Source organism: Tamandua tetradactyla, chromosome 2, assembly GCF_023851605.1.
Source record: "Tamandua tetradactyla isolate mTamTet1 chromosome 2, mTamTet1.pri, whole genome shotgun sequence".
Lineage (NCBI taxonomy): Eukaryota > Metazoa > Chordata > Mammalia > Pilosa > Myrmecophagidae > Tamandua > Tamandua tetradactyla.
Genome location: NC_135328.1, coordinates 153,793,084 through 153,815,061, shown reverse-complemented (window position 1 = coordinate 153,815,061; position 21,978 = coordinate 153,793,084). Strand labels below are relative to the sequence as shown.

Genomic DNA, 21,978 nt, shown 5'->3' with positions numbered 1-21,978 from the left:
GATTGTTGGGCATTTTATGATACTGTTCAGTTTGGACTCTTCAAAATTTTGGAAATATGAAAGCCCAAACAAAACAAAATACGGGAGGAGGCTGTTTTAGATTAAATGACCTAAGGAGTCATGATAATCAAATATAATGTGAGGTCTTTGATTGGATCATGGATCATTCCCCCCAATAACCATAAAGGACATTTGGAACACAATTGGGAAAATCTGAAACGTACTTAAAATTAGATATTACTCTGTTGATGTTAAATTCCCATAGATAATTATCAGATAATAATATTGTGGTTGAATGTCCTCATTCTTAGGAGATACCTGCTGAAGTATTTAGAAATGAAATGTCAAATCTACATTTCGTATGGTTTGGGGCAGTGGAAAGAATGTATATATAAAGAATATCTATATAGAGGGGGTAAAGCCAAGGGGGCAAAATATTAGCAGGTGACTCTAAATGGATGATATACAAAATACATGGTGTTCTTCTCTAAGTTTTCTGTAGTTTTGGAATTTTTTAAAATAAAAATTGGAGGGGGTATCTCAGCTATTTGATTGAGATAAATACATGCAAATATGAATATATGATTGCATTGCTTAGCTACAAATGGCTCAGTCTCTTAGGTCTAGGTTCAAATTAAACTCCTGTCATTTTTTTGTCTTATGAGGTGTGGGTATAGTTGAAGTAAAAAACTGGAATTGGACACATGTAGTTTCAATTCTTTTCTCTAGAATTCATTAACTTTGTGGCTTTAGGGAGCTCATTTGTCCTCGTGAGCCTCAGTTTTCTCATCTGTAAAACAGACAGTTAGTTATAAGGACTGGAGACACTGTGTTCCTAGGGAAAAAAATGGCTTATATTTACTCAGTATTTAAAAATATTTAAAATTTTTTCTTATTACTAAAATTATATGCTACTGTTTAGGAGACTTTTCAGTCTTTTATTTTTAAGAATTGGTAATGCTTATTGTTTTACAGAAGTGTATGTATTTTCTGTGGGGTTGGCAGATAGTCTGAGAAAGGAAGCCATATTTGAACCTGGTCACATGCGATAGATCACATTAATCAAAATATTTTAAAACAGGACTTTATTATTTCTGGGTTTTGTTTTTCCCCCTTGACATCATTGGAACTCTGGTACGTCATTTTGCATTTAGTCTTTTTTTAGCTTTTGCTTTCATAACATAATAGAAATATTATGGATCTCAATAATTTCCTAGAGACTATTAACATAGTGCATCTAATATTAGGGATTAATTTGTTTTTTAATAACTTTTTTTCCTGGTTAGATACATAATTCCCTTTAGAGGATTTGGACTTCAGCATTTGTGAAGCTACATAGCAGTTCTTAACCCTTTTTCTACCTGTAACCCAGCACATTGGGCATAGTCAGATAATGGGCTGCAACCTGGATAATTTGTGGCTATATAACATAAAGGAATGTCAGAATCCCTGTCATCTCATCCCATAGAGATAACTGATTAGTAGATTTGGTGCATAGTCTTCCAGGTTTTTGTTCTTCGTATACTCATGATGGCTTTTAAATAGATCATTTTCCATTTGTGAATGAAATTATACAATAAAATCTGGTGGAAGAAAGCCCTTTTTTGAGTTGGTATAAAATAGATCTGAGCAGTTCCATATTTGGGACTTGTCATGAGTACCTATTTTCTTTAATAACTTCTTCAAGCAGCAAAATATATTTTCTTAGCTCTTCTCTCCCTTCCTATTTCTGTTGCCATAATTCACATGACTTGAATCAAATCATGAATATACTGTTTACATGATCAGGAATCAAGAATAAGAAGGAAATATAACTTCTCTAAATAAATAATGTAAAAAAATAATAAGCAGAATTAATAACCTTCTGAGATCATTAATAGTATTGGTATTACATTTAGAGAAAGTCCTTTTTCTTTTTAAATTCAAATTTGTTTTACAGCAGCGGAAGTGAAATTTACATCATTCATTCTCATTCTTTCTGATTTTGAATGCTAGAAATGGCTGAGCAGGAACGCTTTCTACTGCACCAGGAGACACTGCCTCAACAGCTGCTAGCAGAGAAACAACTAAATCTCAGTGCAATGCCAGTATTGACTGCACCACAACTCATTGATGTATGTGCTTTCCAATTCTTGCACCATTATTTAATTCCACAATATCCTCAGTATTTCTCAGGTCATGTATAGAGTCATCTTTTCACTTCCTGCCTTCCTAATAACTTTCCCCAGAAATAAGTTGTTGGAAACTGGGAGTAGTAGCTAATTAGCGGAAAGCAATTGATTACCCTCTGCCTCCCCTGTAGAACTTCCTGTTCCTATAGGTGCTTATCCAGGTGACCGTAAGAACTGACTTGTATTTTGCTTTTCTACTGTAGAACAAATACACACTCTGAGGCACTTTAGTTTCCCAGAATTTTACTTTTCAGGTTTTTATATAATAAGAGTGGTTTAAGGAACTCTCTTTATGTAGCTTATAAGTGTAGTCCTCACCCTTTTTCTCTGCAGCCTAACCTGTTCTTAAGAGCAGTGCTAGGTTTTGGGCTACAGCCTAGATAGGATAGTTTTTGTTTGTTTGTTTAGTATTTTTATTGAGAAATCTTTATACACATATAGTCCATACATGGTATACAATCAGTGGCTCACAATATCATCACATAGTTGTGTGTCCATCACCATGATCATTTTTAGAAAATTTGCATCAATTCAGGCAAAAAGGAAAAAACCTATACATCCACATCTCTTACCCCTCCCTCTCATTGACTACCAGTATTTCAATCTACCCAATTTTTTACCCTTTTAGATAGGATAGTTTTGATGTTCTAGCCTTAATTCTATTACTTTCTCGTGCACTCAAGGAGGCATTTCAAATGCGAGCATGGCAGCATTATAGGATTTTACCTTGAATTTGCTCTAATTTTTGTTAAAAAGAAAACAGTACCAGAACTTTAGTACTTAAGCCATTATTAGTATCAGATTTCCTATAATTAAGTTTACAACAGTCTCTCCTAATACAGATATTTAAATTGAATATTTCATTTACTATGTGATTCACTATTATTTTATGTATCAAGAAGAAAAATGTAGTGTCAATTTCACTAATACACCATCAGTTTCAATTTTGACACCACCCAGTTTCAGAGATGTTAACATTGTAGGAAAAAAGAAAATTATTTAGAAACAATGAAATTAAGTGTTGGTTTTACATGCTCTAAGACATTGGAAACAAATAGATATTTTGTTGGGTTTTATTTTCCCCAAAAATGGTTTTGAGTATTATCTTCGCTGTTAAAGGAACATTAAAAAAAAAATCTCTAATGAAATTTTTGTATTATAAGTAGTTATTAGAAAAGAAAAATAAGAAATATTCAAATTGATATTTTTAACAAAGCAAGTATTTTTCTGATCATGAAATTACAGAAAATATGAATACAGAAATGAATATGTCAGTCACCTGTATTCTAACCAGCCAGGCACGATCATTGTTAACATGTTGGTGTATTTTTTCTTATCTTTTAAGTTAAGCTGTAGACCAATTTAATTGTATACTTTATGACTGGTATCCATTTTAAAAACTATTTTAAAAGACAACATTTCAGAAGCATTATAGCCAGCTTTAAAAGTGCTAAGGCAGCAGTTTATTTCAAAGATTATGCTCAGAAGAATAGTGAAATGTACATACCATCTTCTTGATCGTAAAAATTTAAAGTTACTGAGATTTTAAATGTTATATACTAAATAATACAAATTAATTTCTGGCTTTGCATATACCTTTTTAAGAAGATAGCATTTTTGTGAGGTATATTGAGTATAATTGCCATACATGGCACTGTTCTTTCTGCAGCTTACAAAAAGACCTGATGACTTCTTTTCTCCAGCTTCTTTAGTATTTGGTTATATGAGTACTTAGAATAACCCTCTACCTTATTTAAATTTACCATAGCTGTATATCTGTGAAGAAAACAGAAGAGCTAATGAATATGATTTCAAGAAAGCTTTAGACTTGCTGGAATATATTGATGAGGTAAGAAAAAGAAAATCCCTTAAGATAATCTCAGGCAAATATCATAGTATCTTTTTCTGTCAAACTGAATACATAGAAAAAGAGAGGAAAATATACCTCTTTTAGCCAACCATGAAAATTATTAAAGAAAAAAGACACTATCCCTAGATCTGCTAACCCTAACTTTTGAAACATATATATCCCTTTAGAAAAGTCAAGAGATTCTATTTCCTAATAATTTCACACATTCCTAGATGGTTTTGTTTCCAGGTACAAATAAAAATTGCTGCTTTTCACAGTCCCGAGGTGTTTTTTTCTCCTTCGTTTATTAAATCCTGACTTGCTGAATCTGATATGTTGCTTTATCAATTTGTTTTTCATAGTGGTCATCCTCAAGGGAAATCATCAGTCTTAAAATGGTTGTGGTGAAAATTCTGTAGTATGAATAGTTCTGTTACTTGACTGTGTACTCTTCTACTAAAGTGGTTTGTTAGATTTTAAAAATATAAAATGTTGGTTTATATGTTAGCCTTGTTTAAAATTTTAACCCTCTCCAGATTCCTGATAAAATCAGATTATCAGGTGCATTGGTGGGTCAATGGCAGAATGCTCACCTTTCATGCAGGAGACCTGGGTTCGATTACCCGACCATGCATTCCACCTCCCAGAAAAATCAGATTATCACAGAATAATCTGACAAAGTTATTAATTGGTTTATTCTATATAATATTTAACTTACCTTAAAGGGAGAATTTTTTTAATTATAAAATGAAATAGGAATGCTCATAAAAATACACAGTCAAGATGTCAAATGGCAGAATTATGAGTTTACATAACTCAAATTTAAGCATGTATTTCTATCTTAAAATCAGGATTTAATGAAGATTTTTTTTTCCGTGAAGGAGGAAGATGTAAATATAAATGATCTAAAACTGGAAATCCTTTGCAAAGCTCTTCAAAGAGATAAGTAAGTTTTCATAGCATAAATCTATGGAGTATTGGGGTTTTTGTTTTTATCTAAAAAGGTAAGGTTTTAGAAAGGGACTCTTTCAGAAGTTTGTTATGTCGTATATGAAATTGTTTTGTAACCTTCTAATTGTATTGTAGCATAATATTATTAAAATTTTAATGTTCCATTAGTAATCTTAAATTTTTCATTCAATTATTAGGTAATAGCTTAAGGACTTAAGACCACTGTCATAATAAATTGCTTTGGATTTTAAAATTTAGACTGTCAGTTTGCACAGAAATACATTTCCTCATTTTCACAGAAGTAGGGTCAGCTATACTAAATAAGACTCGAGACTACTTTTTTAAAAAAGTTTTAAAGTTGTTACTGTTTATAAAACTCTCTTCTGAGTTGTTAGATTCCTCATTTTCTAAGTCATCTCCAGCAGAAGGAGATTTCCATGTACAGCAATGGTATTCTTAAGATTCAGTGGTAAAGAAGGATTAATAATAATCAGTTGTAGGGATGGGTCCTTTCAAGAAATAATTTTAAAGAGATCATGGCTTGACTACTTAACCTTCCCCTACTCACAGTTTTTACTCTTTTCACTAAAGCATTTCCTCCTTCCTCTGATCACTACCAAGTAATTAGAATTGTTATTAATTTGGTCTTGGCAGTTACCCTCTTAGCATCTAACTCTGTACTTATTTGAATCCTTGTCCCCACCCAAAACATAAACTTATGCTATCATTTTGACTGGATTCTTGTCGTGTCTTCTCATTTAAAAAATGGTAGGCCTAGTATGTGGGATATATCCATTTATTACTACAAAGTGGTATGTGTGTTTGTGTTTTAGTAGAAGACAGTTCCACTAGATAGAGAAAGCTCTTCTCATGTTATACCTCTAAGTTCCCTGCTTACCATTTTATTTTCATTGGAAAACAGAATATAAGCTATTGTAACTATTGCATCTACTATGAAAGATCATACTTTGGGACCCATACTAGATTTGTTGCTTACTTAGAGAATATTCTTGGGAAAGATACCTCACTATTTCATTTTTGAAATAAAGATAGTGGTTATTTATTGGGTGAATAACTATCTGTGTAGTCTCTTATCTGGTGTACAGACTATGTATCTATACAACATTTAAAGTTCCCTTATTTATGTGATTTAAACCAGTGTCACAAAATTTGGATCCTCCACCACCACCCCTGCCACCATTAAAACAAAACCCAAAAGTAGTAAACGAAAGTTTATTTCAGATGTCTGTAACTTCATTTCCCCTCATATTATTGATTTTGTTTTCTAGTTGGTCCAGTTCAGATGGTAAAGATGATCCCATTGAAGTATCTAAAGACAGTATATTTGTGAAAATCTTACAGAAACTTTTAAAAGATGGTAAGTAGTTTGTCACTATTAAAAATTACAGTACCCCATCTTAGTCTTAAAAACCTTAGAATAATGGGGACTTGGGAAGATTTCAAGTGACGGGCTGTTTTAAGATTAAATAGTGTCATACTCAAATTAGAGAGATTTGTGTAGAATAAAGGAAAGGCTTTTTTCTCCCTCTTCAATTCAGAAAGGAAATGTCAAGGTTCATCTCCATCTGCATGGATTCCTGAGTGACTGCAACAGGCTCCCTGGGTGATTGCAGCAATCTCCATGCTCACTGAGGATGGGAAAGGAAAGCCAGCACCAAAACAAACATGTGACCCTTTTACAAAGAGTTAATAGTAGAGGGGTATACGGGAGCAAAGGTACCTATTGCAAACTTTGGGCTATAGTCCAAAGATAGAACAATAATGTCTTAACGTTCTTTCAACAACAGTAACAAATGTACCACACCAATACTAGAGATCAGCAATAGAGGAGGATGAGTATGGGATGTTTTGGATTTTCCTTTTTATGTTTATTTTTTATTTTTCTTTTTGTAGTAGTGAAAACATTCTGAAATTGATGATCATGATGACTGCACAACTATGTGATGATTCTGTGAGCCATTGATTGTATACTTCGTATGGATTATATGGTGTGTGAATATATCTCAATAAAATTGCATTAGAAAAAAAACTACAAAAAAAATAGGAAAGCTATTCAAGGTCCGTGTGAGGTACAAATGTTGGCTGTTGCACTGAAAATCTTGTGATAGATTGTTTCAATTTTTTTTTTTTAACATGGGCAGGCACCAGGAATTGAACCTGGGTTTCCGGCATGGCAGGCGAGAATTCTGCCTGCTGAGCCACCATGGCCTGCCTCAGTTAAGTTTTTTTGTGAAGATTGAAAACTTGAAATGAGATACACTTTTTTGGTGTATCTCCTAGTAAACTGACCATACCATGCTTAAGAACAAGTTACGCAATAGTTCTTCAAATCTATTTTGGACATAAACACTCTAGAATTCATTATAGGAACAAAACAATGGGAGCTTAATATTTGGAGAATGTTATACTAGAGAGCTTTTTGTACATTTTCATAAAAGTAAGTAACTCATGTTTATCATAGAATTATTAGATCAGAATGTATGAGGCTAGATTGTAGGCAGTGTACAAAATAAGCTAACTCATTGTCAGTCTTTTCAAATATAAGGGCACACTTTTTTAAAAATGCAGTTTTATTGATATATATTCACATAGCATGGAAATCATCTGAACTATACCATCACTGGTTCACAGTATCATCACATGGTTGTGCACACAGACCCATTTCATTACTCCAGAAAAGAAAGAAAAATAAAAACGAAAACCGTAAGCCTCCCATACTCCTTATCCTCCCATATTATTAATCCAGAGTTTTGATGTGGTACATTTGTTACTGGTGGTACAATATCACTGTTAACAATAGTCCATAGTTTGCAATAGTTACATTTTTTACCATATACTCTTATGTTATTAACTCCTTATAATCATGCTGTACATCTGCTTTAGCTTGTGAAAGAACTTTTTTATATTTGTAAGTTAATCATGGACATTAAAGGACACTTTTAAATATTAAGTTGAAAAAGTATAATGACAAAAGCTGTTCTAAATTAAGCAGCTCTTAATTTCATAAAAATTCACATTTTTTATTCATCATGCTGACATTTACGTATCTTTGAAATTTTTCTGTCTATATATCTATAAGATACATTGTTTTCGTGTAGAGAAACATGCTCTGTCCAGTGACTGGCACATAGTAGTTGCTAATAATTATTTCCTCTTTGAATATATAGAAATGTTTGTAAATTCCCAGCCCTCTATAATAGATTCTCCTCCCCTGCTTACCTCAGCCATGTGCCTGCTGTCCTTCATTTTAGAATCTCTGGCTTAACAAGTTAAACCAAGGGATCCTCAGAGAAGTACCATGGAACTAACCACACCAATCACTATTCTGTGATAAAGAGAAGCAGATGCCCAGTGTTTGCATTCCAGAAGCTTTCGTTTTAGAGTCCATCTTCCTAGATTTCCTAGCATTACTTTTCTGGATTTTTAGTTTCTACTTATAACTGATCAAATATAAATGCAATTCTATAATCCAATTATTTGGAACTTGGAGTTGACCTGAATCTTTATTTATGAAAAATAGATATACTTAATTACCCTACACTGACACAGACCATGTTAATTAGTGCTTTAATTTTAAAAAATGAGCAAGTAACACACAAAGGTCAGAAGGTAAATAAATAAAAATTTTAAAATAAATGAAAGGTTATTACAAAAGAAATCGTCTTTTGCTTAAAGTCACTTAAAATACTTGGAATTTAGAAAGAACTAAAATACATCTATAAGGCATTCTCTTTTCTGTATTGAAATTGAGAAAATACCTGGATATGAATGAGCTCTCTGTACTTGTTAGATTCTTTAGTTGAGCCTAACAGACTATTAGAAGGCATTTGAACCTAAATCTGATGCTTTAAAGTTGGTTCTGGTAAAAGTGCCACTGAACTGAATTATATCTAAGTATCAAGTCTATTTAAAGAGTGACTTTTCAGTTTTTGTTATTCTGAGTAGATTATAAATAATAGATGGAAAACAGGTATAAAAAGTCATAGTTACTCAATTTTGCCTAAAGGACCAAAATAATAGAAATTTTTATAAAATTTTTTATAAAAATATAAAATAAAAGCAATGTATTTATTATTGTAACAGACTAAGGACATTTATATATATTTTTTAACATTTTTTGCTTTGAAATATAACATATGCACAACAAAGCAATAAATTTCAAAGAACATTTTAATAAGTTGTAGAACAGATTTCAAAGTTTGATATAGGTTACAGTTCCACAATTTCAGGTTTTTTCTTCTAGCTGCTCCAAGACACTGGAGACTAAAAAGAAATATCAATATAATGATTCAGTATCCATACTCATTTGTTAACTCCTAACTTCTCTGTTATAACTCCTCCTTCTTGTGTGATCCTTCTCCCAATCTCTAAGAATATTTTGGATTATGCCTGTTCTAACTTTTTCATGTTGACAGTGGATAGCAGGATGGTGGTGGTTGATGTTCTTGGAGAGACTGGCATCTCTGGATTTTAGGACATATCTGGCCTAGGAACCATCTGAAAGTTTTAGGTTTCTGAAAAGTAAACTTAGTGCATGCAGCTTTTATAGGATCTCAGATAGAGCTCTGGATGTTCTTTAGGGTTAACAGGAATGATGTTAGGGTGTAACAGACTGTGGCAATTAGCAATATTTAACTGATGCTTGCTTGCATAGCAACAGCCTTCGGAATAGCCTCTTGACTCTATTTGAACTCTTTTAGCCACTGATACCTTATTTTGTTACATTTCTTTTCCTCCTTTTGGTCAGGGAGGCATTGTCGATCCTTCAGTGACAGGGCCAGGCTCATGCCTGGGAGTCATGTCCCATGTTGCCAGGGAGACTCAACACCCCTAGATGTCAAGACACATTTTTATTTGGAACCTTTTTAGTAATATGGCTTCCATGTAGAGTAAATGTTTTTAAAGGACAGATTCTGAAGGTGGAGAGATAAAACCTCACATTTTATATTTCATAGGCTTTGATGCCCTGAAATTAATGCAGCCTGTATGATGAATTTAACCTATAGACATGTTTAAATTACCCAGATGGCGTTTTTTGTTTGTTTGTTTTTTACATTTTTTTGAGGTACATTATACATACAGTAAAAAATGTGCATTTTATTACAGGGAGTTTAAAATTTTTTTCTAATTAGTCCCCAGCATTTAATAGTTAGGAAAAGTTCCTATAAACTCTTATTTTCTGACTTTTCTTAAAAGTCAAAAGAGATTTGCCAACACTAGACTGGAATATTTTCATGGCAACAGTCAGGTGGAGCTGAATAGCATTACTCCCTTTATATATGCTGTTTGCTGTGTGATTAACAGTATCCCACTAAGGCCACATTCACTTTTTGTATACTTGTACATGCCAGGCATTTGAGTTTGTGACCCCTACTCTAAAGAAATGAAATGAATCATCAGGTATTAAGTCTAAACAGAAGGCAGCGCTTTAGAAGTAAAAATAAAAAAAGATGTTGTGGTAGTTAGATTCATTTGTCAACTTGGCCAGGTGAAGGCACCTAGTTCTGTTGCTGTGGACATGAACCAATGGTATGAGAATCTGGACTGCTGCTCATTACATCTACAGTCGGCTAGGAGGCGTGCCTGCTGCAGTGAATGATGTTTGACTTAATTGGCTGGTGCTTAAATGAGAGAGCTCAACTTAGCACAGCCCAAGCAGCTCAGCATACCTTATCTCAACACTCACAGCTCAGCCTAGGCCTTTGGAGATTTCCCTGGGACTCACCCCAGGGAAAGTTGTTGGAACCTGGAGGTCTGGAGAGAAGGCCAGCAGAGATTACCCTGTTCCTTCCCACATAAAAGAGAATCTCAGATGAAAGTTAGCTGCCTTTCCTCTGAAGGACTAACATAATAAATCCCCTTTTATTAAAAGCCAGTCTGTCTCTGGTGTGTTGAGTTCCGGCAGCTAGCAAACTAGAACAGTTGTTAATTTAAAAAAATTCCTTTAGATACTAATGTGATATTTTCACAGGTTTAATACTGTTTTACTCAGAGGATAAAGTTCGTTGAAAGCATATTAATTGTAACAAATGATATGTGAATGTTTTATATTTAGCCTAATAACATTTATAAATCCAGATTTTTATTCTTACAATTAAGTACAAAAAAAGTGGTGGTAGACAAACCTCCAGATGGGTCCCTGAACCTAAGTCCTGAAACCTTGAGAGGCCAGCCTCTACTGAACATCAGCTAGTTCCATCTCCCTACCCCGTATTATTGACAGCCCCTTCCAACATGAAAAAGTTAGAATGGCCATAGCCCAAATACAAAGAGTGGGAGAAAGATCAAAGGTGATGGTGGGAGTTATTCAGAGAAGGTAGGGGTTAACAAACAAGTATGAGTGCTGAATCATTATACTGATATTTCTTTTAGTCTATAGTATCTTAGAGCAGCTAGAAGTAAAAGCGTAAAATTGTAGAATTGTAACCCATACCAAACCCTGAAACCTGTTCTATAACTAATTGTTGTGCTGTGCTTTTGAAATTTATTGCTTTTTTGTAGATATATTATTTTCACAAAAAAGAAAAAAATAGTCCATTGTGATGATAAAAATTTATATATATTCCTTCTAGCCTCCAATGTTCTGGAGTACCTAGAAGGAAAAATCTGAGGTGATGGTAAGGTAGCCCATGACAAACTCTGGGATCTGTCCTGCAACTACTTGTTGAAGAGTGCTTTGAAAACTATTGCTTTTTTCTTTCTTTGCTTTGTATATATAATAAAAAAGTTAAAAAAAAAAAAAAGTGGTGGTAGACAGTTTGAGGATATTAAAAGAACAGTATTTGATTTGGGGAACCTAATGGTAATGTAACAAATTATAAAATAGTCTTATTAACTTAAAATTTTTCTTCTAGTTCCTTCTCAGATGAGGAAAGTTTATATAGTTCTTAATTAACTACACAGATTTCACTGTAAACAATTCTGTGTTTATTGGCTTTCCAATACTATGGATGGTGATGTGAAGAAGTGCTTCTTTCACCTATCCAATTTTAGACTTAAAAAACTATGATTGTCCAGAGTGATGCCCCGATGAATCCCAGAGTGATTTGATCAGTGAGTGGAAAAGTATTTGCAAGCCCCCTTTGGGAAATGGTGAGAGCGGGGAGAAATTCAACTTCCCCAAGTCGAATTCTTGATATTCTCACAAGCAGTGTGGACAACCAAAGCTATAGGCTGAGCCCCCAGTCTTGGGGTTTATTCATATGAAACTTAACCCCACAAAGGATAGGTCAAGTCTACTTAAAATTTAGGCCTAAGAGTCACCCCCAAGAGAGCCTCTTTCGTTGCTCAGATGTGGCCAATCCCTCCAGCCAACATGATGAGCAGTCTCACCACCCTCCCCCTCTCTGCGTGGGACATGACTCCCAGGGGTGTGGACCTTCCTGGCAACATGGGACAGAGATCCTGGAATGAGCTGAGACTCAGCATCAAGGGACAGAGAAAAACCCTAGATTGAGCTGAGAATTAACATCAAGGGATTGAGAGAACCTTCTTGACCAAAGGGGGAAGAATGAAATGAGACTAAGCGTCAATAGCTGAGAGATTCCAAGCAGAGTCTAGAGATTATCCTGGAGGTTATTCTTATGCATTATGTAGATATCACCTTGTTGTTCAAGATGTAGTGGAGAAGCTGGAGGGAACTGCCTGAAAATGTAGAGCTGTGTTCCAGTAGCCATGTTTCTTGATGATGATTGAACAATGATATAGCTTTCACAATGTGACAACCTTGTGTCTGATGCTCCTTTTATCTACCATATCAACAGAAGAGTAGAACATATGGAATAAAAATAAATAGGGGGAACAAATGTTAAAATAAATTTAGTTTGAAATGCTAGTGGTAAATGAAAGCAAGGGGTAAGGGGTATGGTATGTATAACTTTTTTTCTCTATTATTTTATTTCTTTTTCTGTTGTCTTTTTATTTCTTTTTCTAAATCGATGCAAATGTTCTAAGAAATGATGAATATGCAACTATGTGATGATATTAAGAATTACGGATTATATATGTAGAATGGAATGATATCTTATTGTTTTATTTGTTGTTCTTTTTTTTTAATTAATAAAAAAACCCTTGAAGTGCCTAAAAAAAAAAACTATGATTGGTTTTAAGATACTGTAGCTAGCTTTCATGACAGTGTTTCCACTAAAGTAATTTTCAAATAGGTGAAAATATAATTATAATATTTGCTTTAAAATGATTATTAATTAAAAATAACTTTCACACTGAAGGAGTATTTTAAGCTGTGGATAGAAATGAAATATCTTCAGATCTTATTTAAGACTTTAAATAGATACCCATTGGGGGAAATAAACTTAAGTAGCCTCTTCTAAGTGAATAGTATCATATTGTTAGACTTGTAAGTATGTTTGATAGACGGGAGGAATTTAGAACAATATTTCCCAATAGCAGAGTGACATTATATTTTAAATAGAAGCACAGGTGTTGTATCATCAGTCATCTTAATTCATAAAACAATTTTATGAAAATAAAAATAACTTTTTATGTTGTGTTTACAGGTATTCAACTCAGTGAATACTTACCAGAGGTGAAAGACCTACTACAGGCAGATCATCTTGGAAGCTTAAAGTCCAATCTTTACTTTGAGTTTGTTTTGAAAGCAAATTATGAATATTATGTTCAAGGACAAATGTAACTTTTTCCAACAATAGTCATTTTTTTCTGAGAATTTGAATGTGTGCATTTATTTTAAATATTAGTTTTAAACATGTAGAAGTTCATAAGTTATGTGAATTTTTTTTTAATATTTTTATTGAGAAATATACACAGATACACTATCCAGTCATATTATACAGTCAGTGGCTCATCATGTCATCACAGTTGTGTATTCTTCACCATAATCATTTTTAGAACATTTGCATCACTCTAGAAAAGGAAAAAAAAAGAACTCATACCCCATACCCCTTACCCCTCCCGCTCATTGACCAACAGTATTTCAGACTACCCAGTTTTTACCTTTTGTCTCCCCCCTATTTTTTTTTTTTTTGACACCAATCTTTTATTGCCAAATTCACACAGGGCTAACTCTTTAACCCAGTTAACAACATCTCTAATAAAACCAAGGATGGACTTGCAGATCTAATAAAGATTGCCGCTTAAACAAAGGATAAAAACATAGATGTCCCAAATTGATTTCAGTCCATAAAAAAAACAGCATTTGGGAATCTATGCTGCCTTAAAAATCCAACTCGGTATAAATGTAGAAGGAAAGCCTCCACCCCTCTAATATTAAAAAAAAAAAAAAAAGCCAGTGGGACAGTGGACCTGGCTGAGCATGTAAAGCAAGGCTGGACACAGGGCAGTCTTTCTAAGTAAGAACACCAAAAACACCTTATAAACTAAAGCTTCATCTACCAGATAAAAATAAGTGGCAGCAGAAACCAAACTGTTGGCAGTACCAAAAAGATACGTATTCTCCCTCCTTTACCTTAACAGTGAGAGAAGTGGGGAGGGTTAAAAAGAGGAGTATTAAATCTAGTATTAATCACAGAAGCTTCACTGTCAGGATATTTTAGATCAAAGCCATGCTGCAAAGAAAGATCAATAGTCACAGGGACAGTCTGCTGTTTCTGGTTGGATAGAGCTGCCCTTCCTAGGCATCCTGGCTCATGGCCTTTTCCCCTTAGCATACTTAATTACTGGGGAAATTGCTTTTTCAATTCAACTTCACAAGTGACAAATTCTTTAAAAGCAGCTTCTCAAAAAAAGAAACATCAATGGAGACCATCCTTCTTAATTCAGGATCACACTCCTTCCAGTTGGTAGACTTCTTGCTTGAGTTCTGCAGCAGCTCATTAGCTTTAGGAAAATGTCTACATCGAGTCCTTTGTACACGGACAACCAGGAAGGATGAGCTGTCTACAGCACATGGTGCTTCTTTCTATAATTTGCACTGCCCCTTCTGAGCAGAAAAGCCCCAGAATAAGAAGATAAAGCCATTCAAGTTATTTTACCAGGACACGGCTGCATCGGCAAATTGCTCCCAACCTTTTTCCTTATGAAAATTGGCTTGGTTCCCTCCAACAGTGAGGACTGCATGGAGTAGAACACCTTGTTTGGCCCACCTGGATTAATCTCCATGACCAAGATGAATGTAACCACCAGTGTCTGTAGACAGTTCTTTATAAATGTTTTCCAAACCGGGCGGAGGTCTTGGAACAGGTCTTTGAATGCTTAAGCAAAGCCCATTAGCTTGATTGGGTCCATGATATGGATCCTGTCCAAGGATGACAACCTTCACATCTGGGTCCACGTGAAGATGGTGTGGCAGTGAAAAAACTCGTGTTTTCTTTCTTCTGCAACAAATCCCATTAACTATGAAATAAGTTTTCCCGAGCTGTCTGTCTGCTGACTTACTTCTGACTCTCACCAACCCCCACCCACACATTGTGATATGGGAGTCTCAGCCAGGCGGTAGCCTTGTTCCTGTTTCTCAACCAACTGCTCAGGGCTCAGTAGTGATGAGGGTGGCATGCCAGGCTCATCCTGACCTACCCAAGCCTTCTTGGCGGGGCTGGCTGCTGCATCCCCATTCTCCTGAGCCATAGCTACCACCATCATGCCGGTGTCCTGGTCAGCTGGTTCAGGGCTGCAGGAGCATCGCTCTCTAGGGAGACTTGGGGAGAAGAAGGAGTAGATGGTCTTTAGGCAGACTATCCCATAGCTGAGGAGGTTCTGCCTCCTTTTCTTTTTTTCTTTTTTTTTTTTTGTGTGTGTGCTATATGGTGGGGGTCACATCTCATTCTTTTTCCAAATGACTATCCCATTATTGCAGCACCACCTGTTGAATTTTTTGTGTGTTGGGGAGGGGACAGGGGAATCAAATCCCGTCTCCCACATGGCAGGCAAGATTCTACCACTGAAGTACCCAAGTACCCCCTTAACCGTTTCTTTTTAGTCCCACTTGTTCTTCAAGGGTTCTTCAGTTCTTGTCCTGGTTCTGCCGCGGGTTACTTGCTTTGCTGAAATCGCTTGTAGGTGCCAGTTTCTATAACTATAAAAATTACAATTTTGTACTAGGTTGTCTCTGAAATCTCTGTGACTCTAGATATTGTGCACTGAAGAAAATCTGGAGTGTTCAGTTTGTATTTTGGTTAGGGGTGGGAAGTACCTAGTAAGATAAATATTAAGTTTTGCTGACCTATTACAGGACTAAAAGACAAAAGAGTGGGGCTAATTCATGTGAACTTGATAACTGGTTCATTCACTGGGAAAATGTTAAACGTTTCTTCATAAAGTGTTGATGAAAGTAGTTTAGTAAATGAAACATTTTTATGTGATTTAATATATATAAATAAGGCCTATTGAAGCCCCATATAATGAACACTAAAATATTATAAACTTATGGGGGTTCAATCGGCCTTATTTATTTTCCTAATGGTTGACACTGAACTCCAGTTTTACCACAACTAGTAAAAAGCTTATGTAATTCTAGAAATCATTAGACTATGGGTTTTCCTAAGTTGTTAACTGACTGAACTAAGAAGTAGTGGTTCTCTCAAAGCTTCTTTGTCCTAACCAATGTCATCAGACAATTTTTATCTGGCTTTAAATAAAGACTACAGATTGGACAGGGAATTGCTGGCATATCCATACTTTGGCCCCAGCTGAATGCTCACTAAACAACTTGATCCAACAGCTGAAAAGGTCATAAGTTAAATATGGTGAAGAGAGTCCAGTTCCTGGTTTCAGAAAGTACAGTCATTGTGTCTTCTCTGGGTTTACAGTCTAACCCTTGAGCATTTTAGGAAGAAAGCTTAATGGAGCTATTTTTGTTAAAGAAAGGAAATTAGCAGCCTGTTTTTATTCTGTTTACAGCTTGTATGTTAGAATGGCATCAAGGTTTAGGTTAGGCATATATTAAAGGATACTAAAATAAGTTAAGAAAAGTAGTTCATCAGGTGGCTAGTAATAGTCATAGAAAACATAAGACTAGGCTTTGGTTTTTACATAGAAATTAACTGTCAGTGTTCAGTTCTTGCCTCTATGATCCTGTCAGGTAATAAAGTACACTGGGGACATTCCATGCCACCCTTCACATACCACCACGAGCCTAATTAGTCCTAGTGTGACAGAATAGTAAATGAAAGCCAAACCGATGATGACCCTGACTCCAACTACATGAATGTAAAACTGCTCCCACAATATGGTATATAATTATCCTGTTTTGAGGGGAAAGGCTTGCTGTTTTAGGTCTCTTACTTATATTCAGTAGCTGTGGAACCAAAATCTTTGCCTTTTAAAAAAATTATTTTAACAAAAGTGATAGTCTTTATCAAAAAACAGATTTTTATATAAATCGAGTAGTTGATAATGACTATTAAAATGCTATGTGGCCACGTTCTATTAAGGACAGGTCTCGAAGGAAAAACTTTACTCACTTGAACAATAATGACTTATTGTTCATTCTTGGAGTGCTGCCCTGAAAGCCACAGCTTGGGGCCTTAAATAAAATAGTAAGATTATACTTCTGGTAGTGAGTAGAGAAAAATGTTCAGCAGACATTGTGTGTTGATATGCTTTAAGAATTTATGACTGGGAAAATGATTAGGGCAGAACTTAAGATATATAGTAAGAGACTTGCTCAAACCCTTAGTGAAATAAAAAGCTACCAATATCCTCTTTTTGTTTTTTTTTTTTAGGACTTACATAACCTTTAAATTTGAATTGGGTTTCTCTTCTTTGGATTTGAATCATAGTTATCCTAAAAAATCATCTACTAAGCATACTAGGGACTGGCTTTAGGAATCAGGGTGACACAGTCTCCCTTGGAGGCAGATCATTTTCTTTAGCCATGCCATAAAGGATGTCAGACTTTTCTGCTCAAAAACAGTTCTGTACTTGAAGCTGATAACTGCAAAAATACTGATCTAGCTCCACCTACCTATTCCTAGATTATGTGTTGTTGTTTTTTTTTTACCTAAGAATATGTGAAGAGAAAGTAACTTTATATGTTCCTTTGTTAAACAAAAATCTAGGGCAGGCCACGGTGGCTCAAGAGGCAGAGTTCTCACCTGCCCTGCAGGAGACCTGGGCTGGATTCCTGGTGCCTGCCCATGCTGGGGGGGCAGGGGAGGCAGGGGATCTAAACTTTCAAAAATACTATAGAAAATGAGAAAACCACATTAAAAATGTGGAAGAAAATAAACCCTTGTAATCCTACCAATGAGAAAAATAACTTCAGTTAACATTTTGGAATACAATGTAAAACATTTTGGACTATACATACATTTCATATTGTAACTTCCTTTTTTTTCATGTGAGAGATAATATTTTTGTGTATCCTTAATTCAGTGTTTCTCAACCTTTTTTAAATCCCCCTAAAGAGCCTTTTTAGAGTTTTTTCCTAATCCACTACTTCAGTGAAATTTTTACACTGTAGTCATGTACCATATCCTTTGGAGGGCCACAAACCATTGTAACATCTATGATTCTTTCCACCCCCTAAGAGGCAAGTTTTGCTGTTGGAGGCAATATCACCTCCTTTAAGAATGAATGTCTTAAAGGGATCTTTAAGATATGATATTTTAGTGACTCTGTGACACTACCATTTGTCTGTACCAGAATTTATCTAATAACTCTCAGTCTCTTTCCATCTCTTACTTGGGTTGTGGTGGTGTTCTTGTTTGCCATTTTAACGAATGCTAGAATAAGCAGATTGTTCTACAAAAATCATTATGCTCTACAAATACCTGTAAAATTTCATTGCTTCTCCTTGTTTAGTTTTGTGATGACAGTTATGTACCTTTGTGATGACAATTATGTACCATTCTAATAACTTTTAATATCCTTTGCTCACCTCTTCTAACACTTCACCCCTTGCACCTCTTCCAATGCTTAGTCATTGGAAGAAAGGCTACTGTTTATTGCAGGTTTCTCATGTCACAGGCACTCACCAAGTTTTAATCCTCCAATCAGTCCTTTGGAGGAGATGGCATCCTCAGGTGTGAATGTTGAGGTCAAATGCGCAAGGCCACCTGATTAGCGAGAAGGGGAGGTAACCCAGGTCTGCTTGACTCCAAAGTCCAAGCCTTTAACCAATACATTATACTGTGTGTAAAGATGGTTGGATGGGGGTGAGGGTAGGGGGCAAGACTCTTCCATTTGAACCATCAGGCCTTTAGAGCTGGCCAAAGTCAGAGCAAAGGCTAAAGTGAAGAAAACCATCAGCTTCAGGTGAAGGGTAAAAGTAGGAAATTCCAGTCCTCCCTTTCTGACTGCCATGAGTTACCTAAATTTTTAGATGTATACTTTTGTCGAGAATGAGTTTGTTTTTTTCCTTTATCTACCTGATACCTAGGATGTTTCGTGTAGTTGAGACAGTCAGCCCTCCTCACTGTTCTTTTTGAGATGATAGATTATAGTTGCTGGTGAAACTATGACTTTTCATTTCAAGATGGCTTCTGGCTCTTCATTGGAAAAGATCCCTTGAGAATGTTAGGGCTCCAAAACTCTGTCCCAAGTAGTATGGAAGAGTGAAATAAGACAGAAAACTGCCCCTGCCCTCCCCTGACCACTCCTAGTGGAAGGGCTGAGCTACCATCACAAGTCTTCGGTTCAAGCTCTGGCTCATCCACTTACTGGCTGTAGGATCCTTGGGCATGAGTTATTTAACTCATTTTGCCTCAGTTTTCTTATTTTTAAAACTGGAATGAATAGTGTCTACTTTATTTACCTTAAGATAGTTAAAAGGATTGATTAAAGTAACATGAAAGCATACTATAAACTTTTGTAAATTTATATTTAAATTGGTAAACACTACAAGAGAAGGCTTAGACCGAGCAACATTGGAGTACAGATAGATAAGGAATTGAGGGAGAATGTTGAAGGGAAGGGAGGTGTGACTATACCAGCTTAGCTATAGCACAAGCACCCTGTCAGATTATCAAGAGCTGAGGCTGCACCTGAAAATTTAGAAGCACAAGCTCTCTGTCAAGCATACTCTACATGGCTGACCTTTAGTTGGTGATAGTTCTCAAAAGGGTATGCAGGCAGTAACCAGCTTACTCAGACAAGAGCAGAGCACTGGTGTGTTCCCCAAAAGTGTACATGTATGGAGATGCAGCTTTTCCACATACTCAATAGCTCTGTTCCCTAAGCCAATGAGAATTCAACAAGACCAGAATGGAATTGAGAGCGGCCTTGTGGTGCTCCATTAGAGACTACTTAAGCCAGCATCGGTAATGTTGGGGCAGACAGCAATCGTCTGAATTGGCATTATCAGAGTCCATCTCCCCAAGGTTTGCTGTACTAGCAGATGTCCATTAGCTTGTGAATGTTTTATTCATAGTTGGTTCTTATTGTATATTTGTGTCTAATATACCCTGAGCTTAGAAAATCTTGCTTACAGGGGAGGTCAGAGTTGTACTGATGAAGAGTTTTGAAAACTATTGACAACCTATCCTTCTTTAAAACATCAACAAATCCTTAGTATCTGGTGAGTCAGAGCACATTTCTTCCTACCTTAAAGACCAAAATGAAAGCTATTACCCCAAATAGTACATACAGTGCATTTGCCAGGTTATTTTTACTGGTGTTTCCACTACCCACTGACACAGTAAGACACAAGGCATGAAAAATGAAATGTGTTTCTACCAATTATTCACTAACTCCACAATAATTGGAAAAGTTAAATATGAAACTACAGGAGCTTCTAACCACTGACTATATTTACTACATTGACCAATTCTAACCAAGCTCCTTTTTTTTTTAAAATTAATTTTGATCATTTTTAGGAAGAGCTATTGTGGTGTGGGTTACAGAGGAGGTTTACATATGCTTTTATATCCCTCTTAAGAGAATCCACACCTGTCCCAGTTGCTGAGTTCCACCACCAAATGTGAAATGCAACTATTTTGGGAACACTTAAGCACATCAGAAAAATGAATGATTCCATTTTGGCTGGCACCAGATCACTGATGTACCCCCTTAAAGCATGTCACTGAGTTCATCATAGAAAATTGTTTCTCCTGTGCCTTCTATAGCAAGGTTAGAACTGTCCTTGTTCCAGTGAGGGAAGGACGAAACATGTGAGACAGACACCAACTGGACAACCTGCTCTGACCTCCACACACCTTACCATAAGTAGACCCATATCCTTCTAGAAAATTTAAAAAGCATATCCCCATTTGTCAGTGGTATAAATAGAACCCACTTCAGCAGTCTCCAGTATATGGTGACTCTCCAAAGTGGACTGGAGAGCAGCCTGGCCTCAGCCAAGGTATCATCCTCTAAATATAAAGCTGAATTTGTTCAGCCTTTGCAGAAGGGGGGAAAAAGTACTATCCAAGAATTCAAAGTTAGAGTTTAGAGTTAGTAAGAACACCTCACCACCTATCTTTACCACTTCCAGACCTGGCGGATCGTGGGTTGTGACTCTTGTCTTTCAGCCCCAAGAGAGTTGCCAAGCAGAGGGTGGAAGGTGGCCCGCAGTTGAACCCACCCTCAGACTGGGGTCGGTCAGTGCTGGAGGAAGGGCACACCCCACCCTCCCGAATTCACCCCCCTTGGGACTACGCTAGTGTTCTGCCCCTTAGCGAGGCGGACAGCTCCGGATTTTGCGCCCCCGGCGACTGCCAGAATCACCCGACTGGGCCTGTCCCCGGGAGCCCCGGCGCCGCCTACACGCAGCTCCGCCCTCGCCTCCCCGCCGCCAGTTGTCCGTCCAGCAACAGCTGCACGCCTCCGGGCGCTGCTGTCCCGCTCCGCCATAGGGGAGGGGGGCGACTCGAATCTGTCCTCTGGATTTGGGGAGACCGGTGTGGGGGGGTGGGTGGATGAAGGGAGAAATGGAGTACACAGGTGCTGGAGAGGCATTTTCCAGTCTCCTGTCCTCCCAGCCCCACCTTTTCGACACCGCGCCCTCCTCTCGGTGTCAGCATATGAGGCTTTGGGGATCTGAATAAAGGAGCAGAAGAAAGGGTGAAATGTGGGAGGCAGGTAGTCAGTCCACCTCCGGGGCGCCTGATA

At 36.4% G+C, this 21,978-nt stretch overlaps 1 protein-coding gene across 1 annotated transcript in view; it reads left to right on the top strand.

Moving 5' to 3' along the window:
* Positions 1 to 13,678, top strand: part of NUP133 (nucleoporin 133) — an 82,474-nt gene extending 68,796 nt beyond the window's left edge. The window contains exons 22-26 of the mRNA XM_077149406.1: positions 1,996 to 2,114; positions 3,940 to 4,020; positions 4,902 to 4,966; positions 6,261 to 6,349; positions 13,509 to 13,678. Of these exons, the coding sequence (XP_077005521.1) occupies positions 1,996 to 2,114; positions 3,940 to 4,020; positions 4,902 to 4,966; positions 6,261 to 6,349; positions 13,509 to 13,645 (491 nt within the window). The 3' untranslated portion in view covers positions 13,646 to 13,678. The remainder of the gene's footprint in view (positions 1 to 1,995; positions 2,115 to 3,939; positions 4,021 to 4,901; positions 4,967 to 6,260; positions 6,350 to 13,508) is intronic.
* Positions 13,679 to 21,978: the final 8,300 nt, after the last annotated feature.